This window comes from Spea bombifrons, chromosome 7 (genome assembly GCF_027358695.1).
Source record: "Spea bombifrons isolate aSpeBom1 chromosome 7, aSpeBom1.2.pri, whole genome shotgun sequence".
NCBI lineage: Eukaryota > Metazoa > Chordata > Amphibia > Anura > Pelobatidae > Spea > Spea bombifrons.
Window position 1 is genome coordinate 37,336,133 of NC_071093.1, and position 26,969 is coordinate 37,363,101.

Genomic DNA, 26,969 nt, shown 5'->3' on the forward strand with positions numbered 1-26,969 from the left:
AGTCAGTGAGTTTAAACTGCATCTCTCCTGCAAACTCTCCATTTAGTGAATAAAGACAGACACTATTGGGTTTATAAGCTGAGCTTTAGGACAAAATCTGCAGATATACAAAACACAGGCTATGCAGCTACACATTGTAATACAACTCCCATCAGGCTTAGCCAGCCCCTGCACCCTATTCTTAGAAAGGGTAGTATTTTTCCGTCTACCCTTTGCAACCCCAACAACAAAGAGAACCCAGTGCATGTTTCACATGGTTGGGCAGGAGACAGGGGGGGCACGGACGTCATGCGAAGGGGCGTGTTTCGAGCCTGGGTGGGAGGGGCTTGCGGCAGCAGTGGTACTGCAGTAAACTGTAGAGGTGTCAGCAGTAAGAGGATTCGCGCAGCTCCCGATATTGGAATCTCTCACTAACAAGGCTATAGGAGAACACGCAGGACAGCAGATCCACGGCAGAGTCACTCACAAGGATTACCCCCACTGGATTGCCTGCGACATCTGTGCACTGGGGTCCCGGGCAGATCATGCAGAGATGTGACTGCTCACTGCTCCTGTGACCATCAGCTCCCTGCACAGCCTGCAATCACACATCCTAATTGTAAGTTATGACTTCAGACACCCAGCATATGTCCTGTCTGGCTGTCTGTCCATAGATCATGGGAGATCGGCTCACTACAGAAAAAAAAACATTCAACATGTAACGCAGCTTCCATGGAACATACATGCATGCATGTTACTTAACCAGTTCTCTGCCAGCATGCCATCAGCATTCACATACTGTATGATACTAGCAGATCTCCAAGCAGCCTTGTAAATGAGGAGCAGATCCTTAAAACATCCAAGGTTGAGATATTATGAGACAGAACATGCATATTGCAGACAGATACATACATGTATAACTCACATGATGTGTATATGCATGTACATTTAATATGTATACTTAGATATTGAATACATATAAGGACTAGGATTATCATATGTATTAAGTTGAGACTCTATGCATGTAGTTGGCTTTATGTTGGGTAAGAGAACATATATGTTGCTGCTATAATCATATTGACTTCTACCAGCTGAACATGTCAAATTTGTGTTTGCATAGTATAATGTATAGAAAACAATTCTTTAATAGCCAGTAGAGCCATCTTTCATGGAAAGGGTTAAAATCTATATGCGGTGCTGTATTGCATTCTAATGAATGTTTGTTTTGCAGGGTAGCCCAAGCGTGGCAATGCTAGATCTTAGTGATTAAGGAGTGATACATTCTAATACCAGAGCTGCCAAGGACAATAACTCCCATAACACCCAGGCAATGTTCTGAATATAATGGGGGATTAAATCGCCTGTTCCCTGTGATCTGAGTACATCTGTGGCTTATCTGTAGGTTACATAAGAGCCATGTATACATTTGGAAATCAACAGTGGAATAAACAGTACAGTCAGCAGACCCTTCATGATATTTAATCAGTGCCACTACCTGCCACGAGAAAGCGTTTTACAATAACACCTTCCCCACTGAGCTTACAATCTAATTAGAAAAAATACATATAACAGTAAAATATACACTGATTTCACCAGCCCATAAACATGTTTGTGTTTTGTTAATAAGATTTACTTATAAGGACTACACTGTTTCTTATGCATTTACTTATTTAACCCTTTCACTATTTGGTAGGCAGTGCCTTTTAATTTTGGAATTTTGTATTTTGTTTTTTACAGATTAGGGCCACGGAGGGTGTTAATAAAGTAATTCATCCAGTAAAGACCCCCCTTTGTTCAGTGTGATCACGGGATCCCCCAGGCATTGTCTGTGAAGACTAAAGACCCCGTGGTATAATAAATGGAGATGTCTAGAAGATGTATTTCACGTTGGTCAATATACAGCTGACTGCACTGAATAGATAACTCGGCTGCAGCAGTGATTGACCGACTGGTTCACGCTGACCATAGCAAGCCCTTCCTAGAACACACGATGGAGACATGTTATAACAGGAGATGTGCAGTAATTATTTATTGTCTTATATAGCGCCTTCATATTCTGTAGCGCTGTACAATGGGTTACAGTTCTATTAGTCTTAATCCTTTTAGTATCAGAACAGAACTCAACACGTTGCTGTCCCTGATGGTAGACAAAGGGGGGGTTATTCACTAAAGGAACAGTTTCAGTTCCTTCATTTCACAATTCATTATGAAGGGCCAACAATTTCTCCAACAAGAATGTCTGAGCTGGTCCTGTGTAATGTATCGTTTGTTGGACTCTGAAGCGCTCTCACTGGTTTAACAATACATGATACAGGGCCACCCAAGCTCTCCCTCTTGTAGGAGCCCACTGGGATTGGTTGTTCCTAGTTAAATCAAGGAGCTTAAACACAACTCTCCCAATAAGTTTACCCAAGTCCAGATCTAACTTTCATCCCTGTTCGTTGACTTATGATGGGGGTTAAACTTTGTCAGCAGGGGATGAGCTCTCAGCATAACCAAACTCATTTACGGAAACTACCTAGAGCTTCTGCTTTTAGTTTTTTTAATTCAGTGTAGTTGGATGTAGATATTTAGTATCAAGATTTAATTTATGGAAGCTGGGATTGGGTTTAAAAATGTATATGTGTTCACATCAAATCAAATGTATTATTTGATTCTGTAAACATAATGAAGTGTTCAGGACTGCTTTAACATTACACTGATGTTGGAAATTTTGCTACTTTTTTTCGTACTTGGGTGTGTTGTATAACATCTCCTGCCATTTGCAAAAAAGGACCATGGTGAGCATGGGGCTCTTGGGGAGATCTTCTGATCACCCTGACTCGCCTAGTGAGGTGAAAAACCATTGGTGGTCTATGCCGTATCAGATGTATTGATAAGAAACTTCATTAAATCTCGGGTCCCTGCCATTATGTAGCATTCTTTTTGAAGCTCACTTGAATGGTGGGGCTCAGTGGTATCCCTGGTACAAGTTAGTCTATGTACAGTTTCATTACCTTAGTTTTATCTAACACAATAAACCACATATTTAGGATATAAACAAAGCCATCAGATGTGGTATTTTAATGCTGGTCCAAATAATGTCAAGTTAAGACTTGACTGGAGTAGAACCTGAGCTGGATCTGATTTTTTCCTTTTATCCTAGACATGCTTTGTTGGGAGATGACATGCTAGTGTCTGATATAAAGTGGCGCTTACATTACATTTATTTATATAGTGCCCGCAGATTCTGTAGCGCTGTACTTAGTGTGGACATACTTACCCTGGCATTCAAACCCAGGTATTTGCGAAATTCCAGCAGCCATATATTTCTGTTTTTTTGATAGTAAACAATTGTAATGATTATTGTAGGTGGCTAGCAAGTGCTTACATCCTAGTCTTTCTTGACTTTAAATGCCACTTGATGGTGTAAATTAACATGCATATTGTGTAACATAATTCAATAAAAAAAGGGGGAACAAAAGAGTAGAAATTCTATGTTTCTTTATAATTTTTTTATAAAGCATGTTTACTTTTAATTTATTAATTGGTTTAAAATAATGTCTTCCGCATGCCTACTACTTGGCCCATCACACCACCCATCTTGATCTTGTATTGAGCAGGAGGGGAAAATATTTAGGTCATCCAGCACTGGAAGTTCCAAACATGCGTATAATTATTTTAAAATGTACTGTTTATAAATGCTGTCTCATAAGGCGATACCATGGGGTTCTCTCCTTAAAAAAATTATATATATATATATATATATATATATATATATAAGCACAAGGTTAAGCCATACCTACAACAAAAGTGTAATCTGTTGATATGTTAGTACCATCTATTCCCTGGTTGTAGACTTAAATGGTAACACATGCATAGGACTTTTGGGTTCGTAGTGAACCAGTGGCACTAATGACAGATCATTATGTGACTTCACCTATTAGTTACATTCATCTGTAATGGTAATTATAAGTGATCTCATTCCCTTACATAATATATATAATCCACACAAGTTATTTACAAAGTGTCTGGTTGTCTATGGGATTTTTACACTAAAGAACCAGCTAGTGATGTGCTCCATGCCTACATAGAAGTAGTAAATAGTGGTGTCAGATCCCCATGTTATTAACTCATGAACGATCATTCTGCTTAACTATTCTCGTCTGCGAACGCGGTCAGAATTTCTGTTATTTCTGTCAACTGTTATTATGCGAAGCGAGAGAAAATCACCCCTTCCTCTGCATACTAAGCAGATATTCTAGCATTCCTCATTGGAGAAACAGATGTCTGTGATGTGAGCACAATGAAAGAAGAACACCTATCTGAGGCATATTGGTGTCAATGCCTTAGTAATGGTTTTTAAAGAAACGGATACAACAGTGCATGGACCCTAAATAAAGTATGTGAGGAGGATATTGTAACATCTCGGCCCTGACTCCTCCAGTCTTGATGACCGTTCTAGAGACCCCATGTTCCAGAAAGCTATGGGCATATTGGAGGGAGTTCAGAGGAGGACTACTAAAATAGTAAATGGTTAAAAGTTATCAGGAAAGGGAATGTGATGGAAACATTTAAATACTTAAAGGGATTTAACAGAGTACAGGAAGGAAGTTTATTCCAGATGAAAAATGTTAGAACAGTTAGTCTAAAACTGGAGGGTCAGAGGTTTAGATGTAATACAAGAAAGTTTTACTTTACCAATAGGGGGTTAAATAAATGGAAGAGACTTCCAGTGGAAGCGGTAGAGACTACTACAGTGAGGGAATTTAGACATGCATGGGATAGGCATAAATCTATCATGGATCTAAGACAAGACCAAGGACTGATTTGATTTTCTACATGAGGAAAAATGGGCAGACTAGAAGGACCAAATGGTTCCTACGTGCCATCAAATATTTCCATACCAGAAAAATTTCCTGTACTAGTTGGAATTGACAAGATACATACACTAGATATAATGATATATTATAATTGATTACAATATGTCCCTATAGAGTCTCCCATATAATACAGAACAGAGCTGAGAAACTCATTCCTTGGTAAATGGTCTTATGGTGTTGTGGCTGAACTTCATCTGATAAGATGTATCTTACTAGTTTTCCCATTCAAAGCAAAGGCTTCTTAAAGCAAATATTCATCTTATGAAAAGGAAGCCAACCTTGAAATCAGCAAGATCTGACTGTTTCAATTTTGTTATTGATTTCCATGGCAACCACAAAATAGTTGAGTCACAAGGAGAGTTTGTGTGTTGAATAAGATAATTGTAAAACTGGAAAAGATTGCAGTTCTTTCCCCAGAGTACAGAAAAAGTACCGAAGCCTTATCTGTAGCGGGGCTATGGAAACTCCTACAAGGCACTTGCTTTGTGCTACCTTTGTTGAAGCAGGGCTTGCTAATATTTATACGCAGTTATGGACACTTGCACTCAACTACTCAACATACCTCAGAATCATCTCTCTTTCGAAAGGGTACCAACCCTTTGTACTAGCCTGATGTCGCTCTTTTCTAGAAGGTGTTTGGTGGGTTTCACTGTATTGCTCTAGATTCATTACTCAGTTGCATATAAAGCATAAAGCTGATCATCAGGTCGTAAGATCACATTACATATGTGGGAACTTCCCATGGCAGGCTCTGTGGAGCTCTCCCTCTTCTGGGGAGCGGCTTTATGTAGGGTCAGTGATGGGCCCAGACAGCCCTTAGTGAGAGGAAATTGGCGGGAGCAGGGATTAGAAGGAACATGGAGGAGTTGGTGAGACCGCATACGTTCCTCGTCCAGAAAAAGAAGAAACTGGTCTGGAGACCCATGGTTGAAGGGCTTCATTAGCCTTTTGTATAAAGCCATTTCGTTTAGCTGTGCCCTTTAACCCATTTGGGGCATGCACAATTCAACTTTCCTAACCAAATGTGATGCAAACTGCAAGACTGGGAAAAGTCCCTCAGTTTACAGTGTGTTGGTACTTTATGTGTATTAAATCCTTTTTCTAAGTTTATATTTTTGGTATAGCAATCTCTTGTAATTAGCTTAAAGCATCTGCAGTTTTCCAGGAAGTAGAGTTACTTCCATCATTCCGTGGTTGGGACGAGGTCAATGAACTTAATTTTATATTACGCGGTGTTGATTTTGACATTGGTCACACACGACTGATGAACCCCCCTCCCTTAGCAGCAGTGGAAAAATCCTGATAAAGGCACAATAGCTCCAAAAGACAATTGAGGGATACTTGTCCATAAATATACTTGTTAAAGCTGCCAAAGACACATTGTAGGCCAGTGCAATTGGGTACTCCTGGGAGTATATCTCACTGCAACCATTCTTCTTGTTGCATACCTCCCACATTTAAGGTGTCCACGTGAGCTTTGTTGAGGGTGTGGCTGGAGTTGGGTGGAGTTGGGTGGGGGTGGAGCCTGGTGTGGGATGGGTGGGGCTCAATGTAAATGGTCGATGGGCAGGACAGCCACATTCCTTACTCCAAGGGTAACCTTGCTATGTTCAGCTATAGAGCGTAACAAGGAGGACATGCGGGAGCTACAGTGTAAAAATCTCCCCAACTGGCTCATTATACCTGCTGTGGGGCAGAGGGCCAGATATCTGTAAAAGTGTCTGGAAATTGAGACTGAAATGGAAGCAGTTAAAGCATAAAAACTAGCAAGACATATTTAAAGACATGGTTTTATTTATTAAAGTAGGTCTGTGGCGTTCTAACAAGTATTTGCCAAACCATTCAGAGAAGGCTGTCAAACACATAATGCCCCAGGCAATAATTAACCTAGAACATGACTCGATATATTTGTAAAGATGTTAGGATCCAAACAGACAGAGCTTGGAGCCAGTTTTTTTTTAAGCCAAAAAAGAGGTTCCATCCCTCATCAAGATCAATATCATATGCCACAGAAAGGTAGGAGACAGATCTGAAAATCTAAAACCCATGGGTGGGTGGCTGGCTTCTGGTATTTGTTGATTCCTGACTACATCCAGAGTGGATTAATAGTAAAGGGACAGCTGTCTCAGGGTGATGATGTGTCAAGGTCCTCATTCTAGTGTGCAGTCGATTTAATTACCCGTTTACTGGCTGATGCTGGCCTTCATCTGGTTTTGAGAGTCACTCAGATCCTTCTAGCACTGCTCTTTTAGCAATAAAGCTGAAATGTTTGCTCCCCATCGGCGTTGTGTGTATTAAAAATTCAACTTGTACCTAAATAAATAAAATATATATTTTGTAAGCTTTTAAACGTTATCCACAAATGATGTGCCTATGCATGGGTCATATATACACAATAAATATATATTTCAGAAAGAAAAAGAACAATGCACATCGGCGTTTTACTGTCCTTTTATAGTGATCACTGTATCACTGATATACATGCATGTATACAATGAGTATGTTGCTGATCTGACATTCATGTTTTAACCTCCACATTCCTGTACGTAGAGTGTCTACCTGGTACAGTTTAATTGACATACCAGGTATTTTAAAAACTTGTATTAATTAGATACATCTAAAACCAGACACCCCGAATGCAACTTACATATAATTTCAATGTCTTGTTGATCATATGTCTGATATCGTTTTTTCTTGTTCTTGATCCCTCTAGAAAAATGAAAGTTCAACCTGCTGTGTTCTTACTTCTCTTCTTTCTGGTTGGATATGGTTCTTCAGAGCAGTCAACCACTTCTAGAGGCTGTGGGCTTGGTATATTCCCACGCTACGTGTACCTTTGTGACCTGGATGCCATTTGGGGAATAGTGGTGGAGGCTGTTGCTGGAGCTGGAGTGCTAACCACCTTACTGCTGATGTTAATTTTGCTAGTGAGACTCCCGTTCATCACAGAACAAGAAAAGAAAAGCCCACTAGGAATACATTTCCTCTTTCTTCTAGGGACTCTTGGATTGTTTGGATTGGCCTTTGCATTTATTATACAAGAAGATGAAGCTATCTGTTCCACCAGGAGATTTTTGTGGGGTGTGCTATTTTCTCTTTGTTTTTCATGCTTACTGGCACAAGCCTGGAGGATCCGTAAGCTTGTCCAACATGGCAAGAGTCCATCTGGCTGGCACCTGTTCGGAATGGTTATATGCCTCATGCTGGTGCAAGTGATCATTGCAGTAGAATGGATTATCCTGACTGTTGTCAGAGAGAAGAAGATGGCCTGTAATTATGAGCCCATGGATTTTGTCATGGTTTTGATTTACATCATGGTTCTAATGGTGGCTACATTGGTCCTATCGTTTTTTACTCTGTGTGGGAAGTTTCAGAAGTGGAAAAAAAATGGAATATGCCTTATTATTACAACTTTTCTTTCCGTTTTAATTTGGGTAGCTTGGATGACTATGTACTTATTTGGTAACAGTGAACTAAGTAAAAAAGATGAGTGGAACGATCCGACTTTGGCAATTGCACTGGTATCTAGTGGCTGGGTATTCCTTATCTTCCACGCCATCATAGAGGTCCACTGCACTATTCTACCAGCCCCACAAGAGAATACAACAAACTATTTTGATACATCACAGCCACGAATGCGAGAAACTCCCTTTGAGGAGGATATCCAGCTTCCACGTAGCTATATGGAGAATAAGGCCTTTTCTATGGATGAACATGGCGGTAAGGAAAGGAGTTCTTATTTCAGATCTTGATGTCTGTATGTGTGTGTGTGTATATAGATATATACACACATATATTTAATCCGCTAGGATACTCTACTGATGTTTCCACAGCAGAGAGGAGTCCAGATCCGTGATACAAGGCAAATTTCCTCTGCACAAGGTAACCAACGGGAGAAGCACCAGTTCTCCGGGTCAACACCCGAATTCTCCTGATCACAGCAGGAGGGGGCTTGACAGGGCCCGCTCCCCGCCCATTTCCTCTTTAAATGGGGGTGTTTCCTGCAATGTCAGCAGGAATGCCTCCTGACGTCAGCGGGAACGCCCCTAATGTCAGGGGGCCATCCCACTGATGTCAGCATGACTGCCCTTGATGTCAGCAGGACTGCCCATCGACGTCAGTGGTACCGCCTTCTGCTGTCATTGGGCAGTTCTGGCTGCGTCCCGCAAAGGTAGGCACCAGGTAGCCGGAGCCCAGAAGTTCCCAGGTATGGTCAGTGGGGTCTGGTTGCATCTCTGCTTAGGAGATGCACTGCAGGACATACTGTTAAACAGCTTTCCTATGGTATTAACTCTATTTTTAAGAGTATTCTATTTTTAATGGATGCACTACTTAAAGGTAGAAAAGTTTAACTAGTTTCTAGATTTATAAACTCAGAAAATCCTAAATCCTCTAGTCTAGATACTTTCCTAAAATGTTAAAAATAACTTGTTATTTTTTTAATTTGAAATTCTGAGAAAATGAGATACAGCCTGTTTTCTGTAACCAGCAGACAAAGGCAACACAAAAGGTTAATGTTGTCAGCATCTATCTTGGACATTCAGCAGAAACGGCATGCCAGCCTTGTTCTCCCTTTAGTTGTGGATGCTTTTTTGGGGGGTTCTAGTTCAAATTCCCTCTGTCGATTTAGGTGGAAATTGTAATGTTTCCTGTAGGAGCATTAATGGGGCCCTTTAGCAGCCGCCAACAATGAATGCATATGAAAGTACTTTGTAAAAAAAAAAAGTCCCATTCAGGAATATTGCTGAATGTATCATTTATTTAAAGCCCATTATACAACCTCCAAAGTGTTCCTCTTCAGGAAGAACAGTCCCCTTGGACTGAATTACCTGGTTTTCTGCATTAACTGTTCATAAACCGTCACAAGTATAGACAAACATGATATGCTTAAGCTAATAATACACAAACAATGATAATCTTTCACTTTTGCTGATAGAAAAAGTAAGTAACTGGTTGAACCTTCTTTGGCAGCAATAACCTCTGCCGGGAGCTGCAGATCAGACCTGCACAACATTCAGGAGGAATTTTAGACTATTCTTCCTTACAAAACTGCTTAAGCTCAGCCATATTCCTAAAATGTCTGAACAGCTCTCTGGAGCTCATTCCACAGCAACTCTAATGGGTTAAGGTCTGGCCACTGAAAAAAGGCAGATTTTTTTTTTTTGTAAGCCATTCTGTAGTAGATTTATTTTGATGTTTAGAGCCATCGTCCTGCTGCATCACCCAACTACTAATGAGCTTCAGCTGGCAGACAGCCATCCTGACATTATCCTGTATGATACCTTTGTAAACTTGGGAATTCATTATCCTCTTGGTAATGGCGTACTGTCCTGGTCCCAAGCCAGCAAAGCAGACCCAATTCATGATGCCTCCCTTCGCCATACTTTACTAATTGGGATGATGTTTTCATGTTGGTATGCTGTGCCCTTTTTACACCATACATAGTGCTGTGTGTTTTTCAATTCAACCTTAGTTTCATCAGTACACAAAACATTTTCCCGGTAGTGTTGTGGAGTGTCAAGGTACTCTTTGGCAAGCTTTATGCACGTAGCAATGTTTTTTTGTAGAGCAGCGGTTTCCTGCCATGGACTCCCTGCCTGTTTGCATATGGTAGACTCATGAACAGAGATGTTAACCAGTTCCAATAATCCTATCAAGCCTTTAGCTTTTACTCTAGGGTTCTTTTTTACCTCATTGAACATTCTGTGTTGTGCCCTTGGAGTCAACTTGTCTGGGCTCTCACTTCTAGGGAGGAAAGCCACAGTACTAAATTGCCTCCACTTATAAACAATTTTACTAACTGTGGACTGATAAATGTGTAAACTCTTTAAGATTTCTTTGTAGCCCTTTCCAGTTTTATACAAATCAACAATTTGTGATTGTAAGTCTTTTGAGATTTCTTTTTCAGCAGATGCTTCTTGAGAATAGCAAAGTGTCAAAGTATCTTTAAAACACACGCCCAATCCTGTTTTATTGGTTGGACTCCAGGTTTGCTAATTCCTGACTCCAATTAGCTTTTGTTGAAGTGATCAGCCTAGGGGTTCACATACTTTTTTCAACCCACACTGTGAATGTTTGAATGATGTATCCAATATGGACAGAAACAATACAATAATTTGTGTTAAGTCAAAGCAGATTGAGTTTGTTCATCATCAGAAAATGTTTGTAAATTAGTGTTACATTTACTTTTTTCTAAATGCCTTTATAATATAAACAACTATGAAAAGGTTACACATTTACAAAAAAAGTCCCTCTCAAATAATCCTGGTTTGACAATTACATTTTTATAACGCAATGTCAGTTTTCATGTCAGTTTACATGTAAAGAATTCTTTAGACCAATTCAAGAAATTAAAGGTTTAATATTACATGCAGACCTCCCACCAGTCCCAGTTTTTCTCTGGACAGTAGCGTCTTTTGGAATCGCTGCCTCTGGCACTTGCCCTGGGGCTGGTTACATAGGTGAGATGTGGTTAAAGGTTGCAAACCATGGTTGAGGTGCAACAAGGCAACCAATGTGTACTATAATTTTGAGCCAGAATCTTAATGCCGTGATGGGAGTTGCCGTGATGTCTATTATGTTGAGCCAGTGCGACGAAGTTTTAAGGTATGGAACCTGGGACAGAAAGCGAAGCTTTGTGAATGATTAGTATGGCCTGGTTCATGACCTGCCTAGCAGTTCCTTACAGTAGTGACGCACAGGTCAGGACTAGCAGCCAGCAAAAGCTGGTACTGGTAGTGTTTTCAGATTTTAGACATGCTTCATTGCTCACAAGCCATGATCAGTCTGGTAACAAATTAATAGCTAAACTAAAAGACATGACTCATTTCAGAATAATGACAAAGGCACTCCAGCCCCATGGCAAAAGGTGCAAAGGTATGGGGAGTAACTATAGGCAACTCCCTTTATATATCCAGAGAACTAAGCAAAGCAGCGACCTATATTTTTATATCACACTCTGCCTGTGCCTAGTTACTAATCCATCCAGTCATCAGAAGTAAATAACCTCTATGAGCTGCGTCCCCTTAATGAAGAGCCTCCCCCAATAGCATTATCTGTGGACCAATTAGAGATGAGCCTTTAAATAGATGGAAGTTTTTGCTGTGTTTGAGGTGTTATAAGCCCCACTGTGATAGGTGCAGACAGCAGGAGCCCACTCTGAGATAATAATCTGAATGTGACCCCGGTGCTAGAATTGCATACATTGTAGCTGCCATTTCTTTCATGGCGGTACTTGGAAGCTTAGGAATTTATCTTTGTCAAATTTATCAGGTTTTTTTTGTTTTCACCAATGTATACATGTCAACATTTTAAATAACCAAAGGCATACCTTCCAAGTGTCCCGTGAGTTGGGGAGCTGTGATTGAGATCTGTCCCGGTTTGGATCGCTGAAATGTTGGTGGTATGCCGTAAACTTTCAGGTATAACGTGCACAGTTGGGCAATGGTGCTGAAAAGGGGGTGCATATTATACCCGAGTACTTTCTGGGGGGAATTAAACCATGTCTGCAACACTGCCTGCGTCTGATCTACTGCTACCTTGCAGTCCTCACATGCTGCCTCTTGAGGGCCGAGGAAATGACGTGAGTGTTGAGCATGGCCACCATCAAAGCCTCTATGGCTTTGTTTTTTTTTCCCAAACTGAGAATGCCAAAAATAGTTTTTGGTTAAAAAAATACATGAATGACAACAAGACTTCTCATTCAGATGCCTTATTTGCTGTTAAAGAGAAATGATGCTATGTTATGTTTTTTTCTCTGCCCAGCCATGAGACCCGGTGTGCTCCGCACTGGTAGTATGGGAAATCGACTAAGTGCCCCGTTACGAAGTGGTGTGTTCCAGCCTACCGAGATGGCCGTGGTACTTAACGGTGGGACAGTAAGTATTTTTCTGACGTGTTGATTTATTTCAATAAGTCTTTGTTTTGAGAAAGCATATATTTTATAGTTATTAAATCTAATCATTTATAGCGACAAATAATTCTGTGATACCAAGCTGTACATGCACTGTAGCTTTATGCAATGCAAGGAGTACCCGGTGTGCACAGAGATGACCTAAATGATACATTACTTGTCATATGGCAAAAAGCAGGCAGGTTGTTGCCGTAGAAACAGAACACTCTTCTTTAAGTTTCCGTGTTGTTTATGTGAAATTATAAGATTTATAAATTTACTGTGTGGAACACTACCGTTCTATATTTTATACAAACACAATCACAACCAAATGTATACATAGGGGGAACAAGTTGAATGAAATGTCAGTTTTCACTCTTGAACTTGAAATTCACTCACTCTGTTACATTTAAAAAGTCCCATTTTAAGTGGGAGACAGGAAAACAAAATATTACGTTTTTCCATTTACACTCCGTTCATTACCAGAATAGATAAATCATATTTCACTGAACTGCGGGTTTGCTTCCTTTGGGAAAAGATTCATTATATGGCTTTTGGCAAAGTGATTTGTACAAGATTTATTAATCATTATTCTCCCTCTCTTGTGAGAGATTACAATTGGTCTTCCTCTCAAGCCTTTAATGAGATCTTCCTGTATGTGGTCATTTTTGACATTTTGTATTCCCATTGATATCTTTCATTGTGACAATATTAACACAATGCTGTCATGGACATTTCATTTTAAATCACCATCAATCAACCCATGCACCTATTACGGATGTATATTTGCATTAGAGTTATAAAAGCAGCTAGTTAGTCCCTGATATAGAGCAGGCTAGGCTCATGCCTACGGGTCAACATTTTTAGGGGAGACGTTTAACAGTAATTTCTTCTTACCGTAAACGTATATTAAAATAAGTCATATCTGCTCCTGCCCCACCTTGTCAGAGCCCTACTCCAAGAGACTTGGTGATGCCCCTAGGTATTTTGCTTAGTGGTGCCTGACATGTAAATCCATCAGTGCACACATGGAGGAGAGAAAAGGGGCCATATTTCCCATTCTTCGTATTAGCTAGTTGCTTAGCCATCTTTTACAGGGCTTCACCCGCAGACTCCGAGTCAACCCCAGAGAGATCCCACATATGATGCTGAGATAATCTTGACCCATGCACTTATTAGCCCTACCCGGAACGTGCTTTAAATACTAACTAGCTTTGAAGGTTAGGATCCTTTGTAGTATGAGAGCTTTGTGGTATCTGAGATGCATTTTGTGGCCCTGATGGAAAGTATAATTTGTTCAGTCTGCAAAACTACCAAAAAAACATGGGATTCTCAGATGTCCATTTGTTGTCCTTGTTTCCAGATCCCTACTGCTCCACCAAGTTACACTGGAAGACATCTTTGGTGAAAATCATAGAGATTCCAGGGAGTCTCTGAAACATGTTTTTTTACGCAGTGGTCCAGTCTTTGTGAGGGAGGAATCAGTAACGATAGCTGATCACAGCCGCAGAACATTCAAGAGGTCGGGTAATCCTGTCTCATAGAGCTTATCTGAATGTGGACAGCTGTGAACTCTTAAGATAACATCAAAAAATGGACATTGTTACAACAAACTTGGTTCTATAAACGTTAGCTTTATGGAGCATCCCCCTGCTTTATCGCTTTTAATGGAAGAGGTTGTGCACTGCATTACAAAATGACATTTACCAACATAAGGATATTTCTTGCCGGTTGAAAACTTGATGGCCCTTTTATTACCCAAGAATGAAATTAGAAATATGTGTATAGGTCACTTCCCAAAAATATCATAATTAAATAATTGCATTGGCTTACTGAAATCAAAATGTGACATGGGAGATGGCATACATACCCAGCTGGTACTTATAGGTTAAATATGGTTCATTACTGAACAATTGTGTTCTGTATAATTTATTATAGCTGTCATTTCGTATATGAGGTTCTCGACCACTAAGTCATTTTATAGTACGGTTCCTTTTAGAATTAAGCTAAATTACATTTATTTTCAGATCAGCAAAACATAGGACATAGTGCTTTTAATTTAGATGAGTCGAATATTTTTACTTTATCAAACGATTTGCAAAATTAAAGGGACTCTCTTAAAAAAAAAAAGTCTTTAAATCCTAAAAAGATCCATATGATGTTTTTTTTTCCTTCTTGTGGTATCTTTAATGGAACTCGTGTTATTTGAGGAATAATCGGTCATTGTAGACCCAGGCCTTTCCAATGATCGAAGATGTTCAGAATTCTGTGCTCTAACCACAACCATACACACTGCTTTTTTTTGACGAGGTGCCATATAGTACCCCAGGAACTAAAGACCCTGTTCTTGGTGGAAAGACATCTCAGACGTTCCAGAGACCATAGAGTTCTACTGACAGAGCTTTGCCAGAAAAGTGCAGATAAGTTCTGCTTTATCAAAAAGTGCATATTTCTAATCCAGCTAGCTTGCAAGCAGTGAAGTAACATTGATTTTACTGAATATGTCGTGATGACATTTAATAATTATCAATAAACCTGTAAACCTGATTCCCTTTAAATGTGCAAATCCAACGTGTGTTCCCAGGATACCTAGATGTTATCAGGGAGTGGGTTTACAGAAATAAAGGCTGATAATAAATATTTGTAAAAGTCCATGTCACGTCATTTACAATCTGAAAAGCAACCTGCAGTCCATAACCTTTATAAACCATACTTTCACCGCATCTCCCATTGTTCTACAATTCATTATATTTTTCCACATTCACTCACTTTCCTGTTTTCCTGTGAGATGACATCAATCGGTTACATTTCCTGAATGGTTACCATTTGACTTAAAAAAGCAAACAAGATTGTGAAATTATATTCATGTTTTGGATAGTTAATGATATTCTAGGAGACGTCGAAGGTCACGGGTAGAACTGCCATCAAAGTGGAAATAGGAAATTTGAACATACCAACTATAATACGAGAAAGCACTTTCATCTCTTTTCATAACTCTATGTGGCCAAATTGTCTGTAAACAAACACATTTTATAAGCATCACTATAGAAATACAGAGGATTTAAGACTGTAACTTGATTTAGTGCATCAGCTTTTCTTATTTATTGACTATTATGAAAGTCCTACGATAGATACTATTAATTAGAGGAAAGTGCAGCCTTAATTTTAACAGGGTTGACAGATACGTAAGGTTTAGCGGGTCGGTCTCTTTCTTCGTGTTTATGGCATTGGAAATGACTGTCTATAGTGTGCAAGGTAGGAGTTAAAGGGTAACTATGTTGAGACTTATAACAAGAGAGACTCAGCCGAGCAGCACATATAGGATGTATGAGCTTCTGTCCCCTACGTTGGGTTGTAGAGAGTCTCCAACTGCAAAAAAAAAAAGTAGTAGTGAAGCCACCCAAGAAGATGTACTTCAGAAGGCTGGATCCTGAAAGAGTATTTCTTTGGGACGCAAGATTCACCAATAAGGTAAAGTAAGTGTGAACTTACTACTGATATATTATTATAGTGCTTATGATGATGTATAGTGTAAAAACTCTACTAACTCCACCAACCAGGTAAATGCCACTGTCGCGGAGTATAAGGTGTGATATTAATTTAGAGAACATCTATAGACGTTACAGGACTCATGATTCAAGAAGAAATATTGTATTTTACTTACATGTATTCAAACAAATGTGTATTATTGAGCAATGCAGGCATTACATTGTATACTACATGAGATTTTAGATTTGCCCTTAATGAATAGGCCTGGCAATGAGTATCCAGGTACCTGTTGGCAGACTGGTGCCTTACTAAGATACGGGGGCCTGGAAGACTGGAAATCTAAATATTGCTTGAATTATATCAAGGTAAAATAAGGTTTTAGTCTTAAAGGCAGGAAAAAAATGAGCAGAGTACATGGGCAAAAAAAGTACTTTGTCTGCCGTGAAATTCTCTGTTTCTTAGAAATACTAATTGTTAAATATTAAATTCCCAGTTGAACTAATAAAAACACAGCTGAATTTAAGTAACATTAAATTTAATTTAATGAGGTGGTGCGTGGAGTTAGACCCGGAGAGCTGGCCAATGCGAGGCATGAGCTGAAGCTACCCCAGCATGGCTTGCAGAACCAGCATATGCAGTGACCCAGACTTGCCCCTACATATACAGGTCATCTTTTATCCTTATGACCAAAAGACAGGAGGTTTGTAAGTAGGTCCAGCTCACAATCCTTCCCCAGACAAGCCAAGCACAGGTTCAGTCCTGTAATACTTTATATCTAGAGGCAATAGCTCTCCAAAATGAAAATGAGGCTGTAAAAAATATACAAAACCAAATTATTTGCATTAAATATCTTAACAATGATAATAGAATGTTGCTCATACTGAAAATCGGTAATTATTCTGCTTTCTACCTCCCTTAGCTCGTTCTTTTCCAATTTACATGTTGTATTACAACCTTGTGTTCCCAGTTGTCTATTGAACTGACGCCTATTTACTATGGCCCAGCTCCACCATGTGTTATCCTCCCAACCCCATTTATTTACTATGGTCCTATCCATGTTCTATGTATTAACACTTTCCATTCCTTAACATTGCCCTTACATCTGAAGAACAAACATCTTGAAATATTGAAGAAAGGAGTTGGTATACCCAATGCTGTTTAGTAAATTTTATTAGCATGTCATGAGATCTTAACTAGTGTTAGAATTCTGTGCTTAAATATTAAATGATTTGATAATATATAATAATGGCACATAAACCGATTATGGATCTGTTATAGTTATGATTACTACAATCTTTATTTAAAAGATGTATTATACATTTATTAATGTATAATAATACAGTAAACATGTTCTCTAAACTTTTCCTAAATGCCATGGCCTATGGTAAAGGTTGCGATATGAATGCAGTCTTTCTACTCTAATAAAGCTGTACCCAAAGTGATGGGATATCTCCGGTAAAATAAAATGCACTGATTCCTGCTGCAGACAGCTAAGGAGGACGAGCTGTCATGGTTGGATATAGTGTTCAGTTTACTAAACAAGCATTTGGCATCTGGTATTTTTGGCCAGAAGAAGAGATCTGTCAATTTAGCTGTAAGGGAGCTTGGCAAATTGCCACTCGTGACTTTCATCTCTTTAAAGCAATGATCCTGATAACTGTATCTACAGAGACAGATAGGACTTCTTTAAAAATAAGGTCAGAAGAGCAATTCTCCTATTTAAGATAATACACAATCACCTAAAATCCCAAATTATTGCAAACATGGTAGTCCTTTATTGTTATTCATGGCTTGGCACATTAATCTAATACTATTAAAACCAATGAATGTTGTATTGTTATATGATCTAAGTGCACTTTAAGGTGTAATAAGTCCTGGATTATGGAGGTTCTAGTGATTCTTCTTAGATGTTTATTTTTAGGTGAGCGTTCTAGCTGAGACTTGATTAATCTTTATATTGAATCTGAGATCAGAAGCTTGCTTACCTAGGTTGCAGATTTCTTAGCAATAATTTTAGAGTGGTATATTTTGTATATAATACAAACATACGTGTGCCAGTACGTAGGATGTGTGCGTATGTGTGTACATGCATGTATAATTAAAGGATGAGTATCTGTAGTATGCCACTCCATTGAGAGTGAATTAAAGAGTTTTATTTAGACATGCTTAGGTGTTCATGTGGATGCATTCTGCAATATTCACAAACATAAAATTATATTGGTAGGAGTCAAGCTACATGAGCTGTTTTTTTCAGCAAGTCCATTAGTCTAGTGACATAGATGGTACCGCAGTTGACTTAATCCCTAATCTCACACTTGCTACAACAATATATAACTCATGTTGGTAAGCATCTGAGTTAGGAAAGTCATAACAATTTTTGCTGAACGGTTTAAAAATATTAACCAAATATGCAGACTATTGTATTACTTACTGATTCATGGAAAGTTGTCTATAGATGAATACATATGAATTCTCGGAAGGCAAGGACACTAGCAAGTATTTTGCTAATAACTTGACAAAAGAATACTTATTAAATATTCCCCTTAGTGCCATTTAGTAGGGCAGTGACCACCATAACTAGGGCTCTTGGCAACTAGGGCAGGGTTGGAGGTCCTTCTCCAGGATGATGTTATAAATCATGTCCGCTTAAGGAAATGGAAGGTAGCAATACAGTGTCCTCACAGTTCATCTTTTCCTTAATAATTACAAATATAGGAGTGTGTGTGTTAATCCCCTCCTAATTAATACCAATCCTCCAGAATGTATTCTGCACTTCAGCCAAAAGTGGATTTCTAAGCAGTCCAGTTTCTTTACATTGATTACTTTTTTTTTGTTAATGATAATGGATTACGGATTATTATTAACAGATTTGTATTTATTACTTGCACAACTGCGCATTTTATATTGTATTTTTGATGCTGATTGTTACATCTCTGCTATAGATTAAACATCGTTGAATGATTTTCCAGACAATCAAATGTATTCCTGTACCATAGTACCTGTATATAACAACTGGAAACATGAAAAGGCATGGGAAATAATTTATTTTCTATATGCTGTTAAAACAAAATAAAATCTTTACTATTCAGACTTTTGGTAGTAAATTACTCAGAAATATGAATGATAAGGTGCGATTGCATAGAGCTCAGTATATGAATGTCTGGGTGACTGGATAAGTTATGCGAAAGCTGATCTTTTACCTTCCTAAAGCCTACGTTGTTCAGCATATCTTATAAACTTGGAATCATCTTTACAGATCATTACACACATAGAAACCAACTTCATAGGGTGATTAATAAGTGAACCCCTAAAATTGTGTTTGCGGCATAGTTTTACTTTATACTGAATTACTAGTCTTTATAGATATTTTAGTTGCAGATGCGATACAGACACTAACGAGTTGTGTAGGCCTTAGTTATGCCAGCGTACAGCTGCTGTAGCTGAAGTAATGGGATGTACATGCCTGGGAACCTTTAGGGTTTGACCTGGAGTCTCCAGGCAAAGAGCTTCTCCAGATCTCTGGGTCACTTTCTCATGCTCACTCCCTACCCACTTTGCTCCTACTTAAAACTGTCAGGGGCTAACCCTCCAAATGCAGGTCTAGCTCCACCCACGGGTCCGACATGCTCCATGCCTTCATGAAGCCACTCTCCCAGAAGAGGGAGAGCTCACAGTAGACTAACCTGGGAAGTTAACAGGTATGATAATGAAAGGGGTAGAAGCAAAACTCAAAAAGGTTATTCCTACTGCATATAAACACTATGGTTGCTGTGATTCCCTAAATACAGCCACCATGTGACCCGGTCCCTGGAGACTATTTCCATAGTTCATTATGAGGTAACGTGAAAATCATGATGACATGGAGCGTAATGATGGATACAAAGCGGTTATTATGCCTCTTCACTTGTTTACCAAAAATGGGCTGCACCAAATAACTGCAACAAACAATTAACAATACTTTTGGGCTTTGTGATGTGTTTTGAAAATATAAACAAGTGCATTGCCAGAATATCTGAATGTAAGATATGGTAAAATGTCATAGGATGGTACATGTTGTACCAGTGTTTCACTATTCAGCTCATATGTATATTCTCTGGAGACAGTGAGGACGCTCTGGTGGACACCTCTGGATTGTTTGCAGCTGTTTCTCCGCCTTGCATCTCCTTCAGCTCTTTTTCAACTAGAAAAAATAGGGGGAAAAAAGATTACCAAAAGCAGTCTATGCAGTTTTCTTCCATTTTGACAGTTACTTGTACAAGACTGTTCATCGGGGGGTATGGGCAATATAGCTGTATGAAACCTAGCATTCAAGCAAGCCCAGACAGGTTCCTAATAATGTAAAGCATTGTACTTCCAAGCTGCTTGCTTGTTATCCCGACAATGAAGAAGAAAAGGGAAACAAAGGTGATGGAAACAGTAAGGGATAAGGACACTAGGTGGAGAACTTGGTGGACAAGTCTCAAAAGGACTGTAGGAAAATGGTTCCCCAAGCCCCCCTAAATTTTCTGATGTCAACTATGGAGAACTTGTTTTTTAGACACTGGTTAAAATGCAAAATAAACAGCTAATGGAACATTCTGTCCCTGAGATACACTAATTAGTTAACACGTTGTCCTCAAATAGCCAGAGAGCTGCCTGATATCCAGCTGAGCAGATGTGTCTATTCTAAGGACTAATGGAAGTAAGAAAAATCAAGTCATGGTTGAATTAAATCAATAGCAAAACCTTCAAACAAAATATCTCTACAAATAGAGCAAACATAATAGACAAAAGTAATAAACAAATGAGCTTTGTTAATATAAAACTTCTGATCAGGTGTCCGATTCATTTAATAGACTCATCTAACAGAACATTGCAGAAAACAATTACATATTTATTGCTCTTGGCACAACCAATCTTGCTCAAACGTGTGTGTTTAGGTTTGAGCTCCCTTGTGCCACCAACATTTTTCATTGAAATATCAGTCTGACCCTACCCTTCAAAGAGGGTCCAGAACCAAAATGCTAAGCGAATTCTCTCCATGAAGGAAGAAAAAACTACCGTTGTCACACTGATATGTTGATTGATGTTGAGCTGTATATGATTTTACCGTTTTGTGGATCTCTTGGGGTCCTTACTCACTAGGGCCTAGAGTGATACCAACCACATGCCTATGATGAGGTCTATGAAGGCTGAAAAATACATCGGGGGTTGTTGGTTCTGGACTTTCTGTGTGGGCACGATCAGATTTATTTTTCTTTGTAATAGCATATGTGAGCTAAAGCCCAAGACACTCTTGAGTGGGAAAGCGTCTGTAGGCCAGTCTATTAAGTGTCTATTTGTCTGTTAAGTTGTTCTAAGCCTTTTTGTTATATGACCTTGCATTTAGTCCTAAATTTGCTCTGATCTGCTAAGTATATTTATACTTTTTTATATTTATATTTTTATATTTATATATATATATATATATATATATTTATATACTTGTTAGGCCATGCTTCCCTTTTTGTATTGTTTAAGAAAATATATCTTTAGTGATTGGACAACCTACTTTTTGGTATGGAACCCCCCTCCCCATTATTTACAGCAGGATAAATACCCACCTACCAATCAGCCACAAGCACGAAATGCATATGGAAGCAAGGGTCTAGAAAAAGTGTACCATACAATAAAACAATTCATTATTTCCATGGCAGACAGAGAGAAACTACTTTTACATCTACAGGCTCCAGATATGCTATGACCTTTGGCGTTAACCACTGTGTTTATTAATACAGCATCTTGTGACCTTTTTATCACAGCATTCTCAGCTGTTGCTGTCATTTGGCACTAAAACTATCTTAGACATTTATGGTGAGACGGCGTACACGTTAAGGGTATTGATGAGGCCATTTGAGTCTACACTCACAAGAGTTTTTACACGTGAAGGGATTTTACAACCACCATATGTGAACCGGTTTTATATTTAACTTAACAGAAACTTATGAATAATAAATACTTAATGGATGGACAGCTCCCAAAGTCTCTCCGTTTCGGAAGATCCGTGCTTCCATGAAACCCAGATAACTCTGTCCCTCTTCCCTCCCCCAGACCCCTTTTTTCTATGACCTAAAAATATTTGCTGGGCATGAGTGTATCACAATAATATGTATAAACGGCGGGAAATACATTTTTTAATAATAATAATTAAATATATTTTTCTTAATGCATTGCTCATTTGCGTAAATATCTACCAACAGGTCACAATGCACCATAAAAGTTCTTGATGAAACCCCCAACCCTGCAACAATTTAAATACCCCCCAAAGTAAGTGGCCCCTGGCCTTATTAGATATTGGTTGGTACATGGATGTATTTATATCAATGTGGCTTAGCAGCTTTATTATATAGTCTCTTTATACTTACACTCTATAACTAAATGTTAATTTTAGGATGTTATTAGGATAATAGGGTAGCATGTTCTGGTGTTACATACATGTACGCAACATTTATTAGTAGAACATAATCTCATCACCCTATCCATTGTGCAGGAGAACAATTCCCTGTGCTACTCAGATCTGAAGAGCTTGTAATAAATCCATCAAGTCCCATCAGGCTCATATTCCAAACAGTTTTAAACAATGCAAGAACCAAATGGGTAGGAATGGGACTTACTTTATCTTACTTTGATTCTGTCTACAACGAGGGGAATTTTTAAAAAGTGGGTTGATATTCCCAGCCGAGGAATGGTCCAATTCCACCGCTTACTATGTGACCACACATTTTAGGACAACATTACACCCAATACCCGATCCTTACTGTTTTCCCTCTCTAGGCTTTAGTTTACATTGAACACATTTACATTGAAAGAATACATTTTATTTTGCTTGTATATATGGATCATGTGGCTAGATTTGGGCATCAGTTAATACACATTTAAAAACGAATATGCTGATTCCACTGCCCAGTATCTACCATTAAGGTATGAATGCGTGACAGAGCTACAGTAGTAAAATTATAAATTCTTCACTTCCAGGAAGTAAATGTGGTTACATTTTTTAGTTGGAACCTAAAATACAAAAATCCAGTAGATTATGTTTAATGAAGACACACCGTATTTAACAAGGATCAGCAAGGAGCTATGGCTGCTAGGTGTGCTGATGAGTGATACTGTATAGTTAAAGACATAGTAGCAAGGAGATGTGCTTTCTGCTTACAAGAAAATATTTATTGCTGCTTTACTATCTGTAGCCACTTATTACCGGCTACCAGGGCCAAGCTAATAAATCTCTGCCGTTACAACCAATGCCACAGGAATATGTCTTTACTAGTAGGACATAATATAAATATTCCTAAGAACAAATAGATGTTAACTAAAAGAGTGGCCACCAAAGGAGGTTGTTGGGCCTAGCGTACCCTAGAAGGGTTTTACCCCACCACAGCTGTCCTGAACCTGCACACATGATTTGATAGAATAGATAAATTCCTACATATTTGTCATACTATTTTACAATGCTTGACAGCTAAAAGTCTATTAAACTTGTTTATGTAATGTGTTCATTATTAAATTGTGCAGACTTTCTTTTGAAACTTGGCTCATTAACACCTCGACAGAATCAACAAGTCTTGAAACGAGGAGCCTGACACAATGCATAGAGCGAAAAAACACCACATGATACCCAAGAGAAGTAATGATAACCACAATGCAGCATTTATCAGGCTGAATTAAATAGGCCAACTCATTTTGGTGAGAAAAACCTGTAATTTGGTCCAAAAAAAAATGTATCAGTGTGTATACTGTGCTCTTGGTTATGAACATCAGAGCTTCACATAGTCTGGGACTCCAGCTGCCTCTTGGGCATTCTGTTAGCAGTGAATTTTTAACTTTGAAGTGTAAATTCACAGTAGGATCAACAGAATAATATACTCGTTAAATAACAGCTCTGGTGATGTTGGCTTTTTTCAGAAACTAGAAGCTCCTTTGAGAGCTCGAATATAGGACCAATTAGTTAAGTTTACTGAACTTTTTTCTAAGTAAAATAGTCTCATACTACCATTAAGTAATACTTTTGGTCAATAGTTATGTTAAGGAAATACAAAGTTCCAACTGCTTTTTAGTATACAACAGGTACAAAGAGTTCAAATCATGGAAGTAATTGGTAAAATATACACATCTTCAGACATGCTGGTGCAGATTGAGAAGAGGGCTCTGCTCTTGCGAGTTTACAGCGGGTGTGCGGGAGTAAAACAGAAAAGTTGTAGCGGGAGAAATCAGTGGCCTGAAGGAATGAAGGGAGGACAGATGGTTGCTTTAACAATGTAGGTTGAGACAGAGTATTACGAGTATTATGAATTGTAAGCTTCTGTGTGAGCATTTAGCAATTCGACTAAGTAGGGGAAAGTCTGACAAGACGGTAGGAAAGTCCAGATATCACACATCTGAAATGGATGTGTTTTGTGGAGGGGTCTCACTAAATTACAAGGCATTGATAAAAGTGTAGTATTACCTGAAAACCATTAATTTGAAACATTGTGAGTGTTGTATCACAATAGCACGAAAAAAGGTCAAACCTAAACACACTTCACTGATATGCTGTGTCTCTGGAAACAGAAATTCAGGATATGACATCATATTGCATCCTTCAGCTTCAGTGCATCACCAGGAATCCATGTGGGAGCTGTGATTGAGGTTGATTTCACAGCTCAATGGGATGGTTAGTGGAGATCTATTCTTCCTAACTTTCCCATGATCCCCACTACCTGCAAGAGTGGGACAGTGAGAGTGCTCAAAGGGACAGTCCTAAAAATCAAGACTGTGTGCCACCAGTTAAGGTTATGGTAAGAAGGAGCTGCTGATTTACTGCACCTGGTGGCTAAGGCAACCCAAATGTCCTTATAATATGCCCTTAATAATTTAGGCAATTTACTCAGCACAAACTATAGGCTCCATGTGCCTATACATGAGAATTATCAAATCAAGTCAGCCCTGGAAACAAAAGTCCCTTCCAACCCAGTGCATGGTGGAACTCCATTGATTCTTGCACCTAATCCAACCTACTGACCAAAGTGATGACCTCTACTGCATTTGTACAAAGATACATTACAAACCCGTTTTGATTGCTGTCTTATTTAGGAAGAGACTATCTCTGTAACATAAGCTCGAACCCTAACGCAGCAGCAGATTTACGTCTCTCAATTCGTAGCTCCAGTCTGAAAGCATGTATCGAGGCTGTTGTATAAAATGTTATTACAGAAGGTCACGAGGACTGCTAAATATAGATGTGTGTACATGGTCCAGCGTTTGAGTGAACCTTCAGATCACAGCTTTCAATGTGCTAAAATAAATCACTTGTCTTGTTCTGTTCAACAATTCCTTTTCTCAAATCTACAATCCACTCTAATTTTACCCAAATAACATTGTAAGTGTGGTAGTCTGCATCATTTGGGTTCTCCACTTTCAGTACTTGTCGGCTGAAATCCCAGCGTGCCAGGTAATACCATGGTAAGTTCCAAGATGCTTTTTCATATGATGATGTTTTGTGTTTCCTCAAATGTGTGTGTGTGTTTTTGGTGAACATATTATGCAGCATCAAATTGAATGATTCTGCTCATTGGAAAATTCAGTTTGTTGCTATGGTTAAACCTAGAGTCTTCGGGTCACTTCTCTTTTTTTCGCGGAGCAGAGTTTGGCCACACCCACATGCGCTAGGGCTCCCTCCCATTTAATACTGTCTGGGGCCGGCCCCATCCCCAAACACGCCCACTCCCCCGGCAGAGGGAGAGCTCCACGTGATACATTGAGCATGACTCTCCAGTGTCTGTGCAGCCACTGGTGTACAAGCAGGAGGTAAGATGATGAAGAGTGGAGCACTGGGTAAAGCACATGCGGGAAAGTTTGCTTGAATCCTGGGCTGCCTGTGGACAGCAGTATCTGCTACTTTACCCAAATGGAGAAAATGTAAGGTGAAGTGTACCAGTGTTGGCATTTTAAACAGAATATTGAGGCAGCTCTCCTTGACTACAGTACCCTTTAACCACCACCCCAAGATTAGGCATCATACCAGAGTAGGTAGGTTAGGGCTGAGTTTGGTTAGACATGACCAGTCATGTAGGGTCAGGGCAGTTTCCCAATAGCAACACTTCTCTGAAGGACCCTTCAATCTGCTGTCATTCCCGGAAGCCCGGAGAAAACAAGATATGATGATTTAGGCAGCTTATAATCATCTACATTACACTGATATAACCTATACATTGTATTGCCTATTTCTATGTTCTGTCTCATTAAATGCATTTAATATTTCATGATATTAATGTTATTTAAATAACATGATGAATGTCTTTACTTATCAGCAGGTTTGTTAAACCATTAATTAGTTTGTTTTGTTATTTCCTGTTTTACCCAACAGGATATCCTGCAGCTCATCCTGAATCAGAAGGACGGAGTAAAAAGCCAGGTCTGAAGTTTGGCCACTTTCATTCTATTCTTCAATGGCACAGAAACCATGCACATGAATAGCAGTGCCCCAAATGAACTATTCGACAACCGTATTAAGGAATGAAAACATACTAAACTGCTTTTAGGAGATTTTTTCAAATGTGTTTTGGGTAATGCAATTGAGCATGTTCCTATTAATATGTCTTGTGAAGCACAAACATATATATGATGATACATTTAATATGATGTCATCTGTACATCTAAAGTTCATTCTGCAAAGCATTTTATGCAACTGCCCGAAAAAATAAAAACGGATATCAAAATGAGGACTTTAGGACCACATAAAAAGGAAAGCA

General features: G+C 39.0%; 2 protein-coding genes across 3 annotated transcripts in view; one reads left to right on the forward strand and one right to left on the reverse strand.

Annotated features, from left to right (window-relative positions):
* The first annotated feature begins 345 nt into the window (after positions 1-345).
* On the forward strand, positions 346-26,948 carry GPRC5B (G protein-coupled receptor class C group 5 member B). 2 transcript variants are annotated; one of them, XM_053470782.1, is made up of 4 exons: positions 346-598; positions 7,555-8,561; positions 12,606-12,718; positions 26,585-26,948. In XM_053470782.1, exons 2-4 carry the CDS (start codon positions 7,559-7,561, stop codon positions 26,636-26,638), a joined length of 1,170 nt encoding a protein of 389 aa, XP_053326757.1. In that variant the 5' UTR covers positions 346-598; positions 7,555-7,558; the 3' UTR covers positions 26,639-26,948. The 2 variants fall into 2 exon arrangements, with proteins under 2 accessions (XP_053326757.1, XP_053326758.1); XM_053470783.1 differs by lacking the exon at positions 26,585-26,948 and adding an exon at positions 14,096-14,687.
* IQCK (IQ motif containing K) overlaps positions 20,200-26,969 on the reverse strand; it is a 32,677-nt gene continuing 25,907 nt past the window's right edge. The window contains exon 9 of the mRNA XM_053470786.1: positions 20,200-20,401. Coding sequence (XP_053326761.1) covers positions 20,295-20,401 — 107 coding nt within the window. The 3' untranslated portion in view covers positions 20,200-20,294. The remainder of the gene's footprint in view (positions 20,402-26,969) is intronic.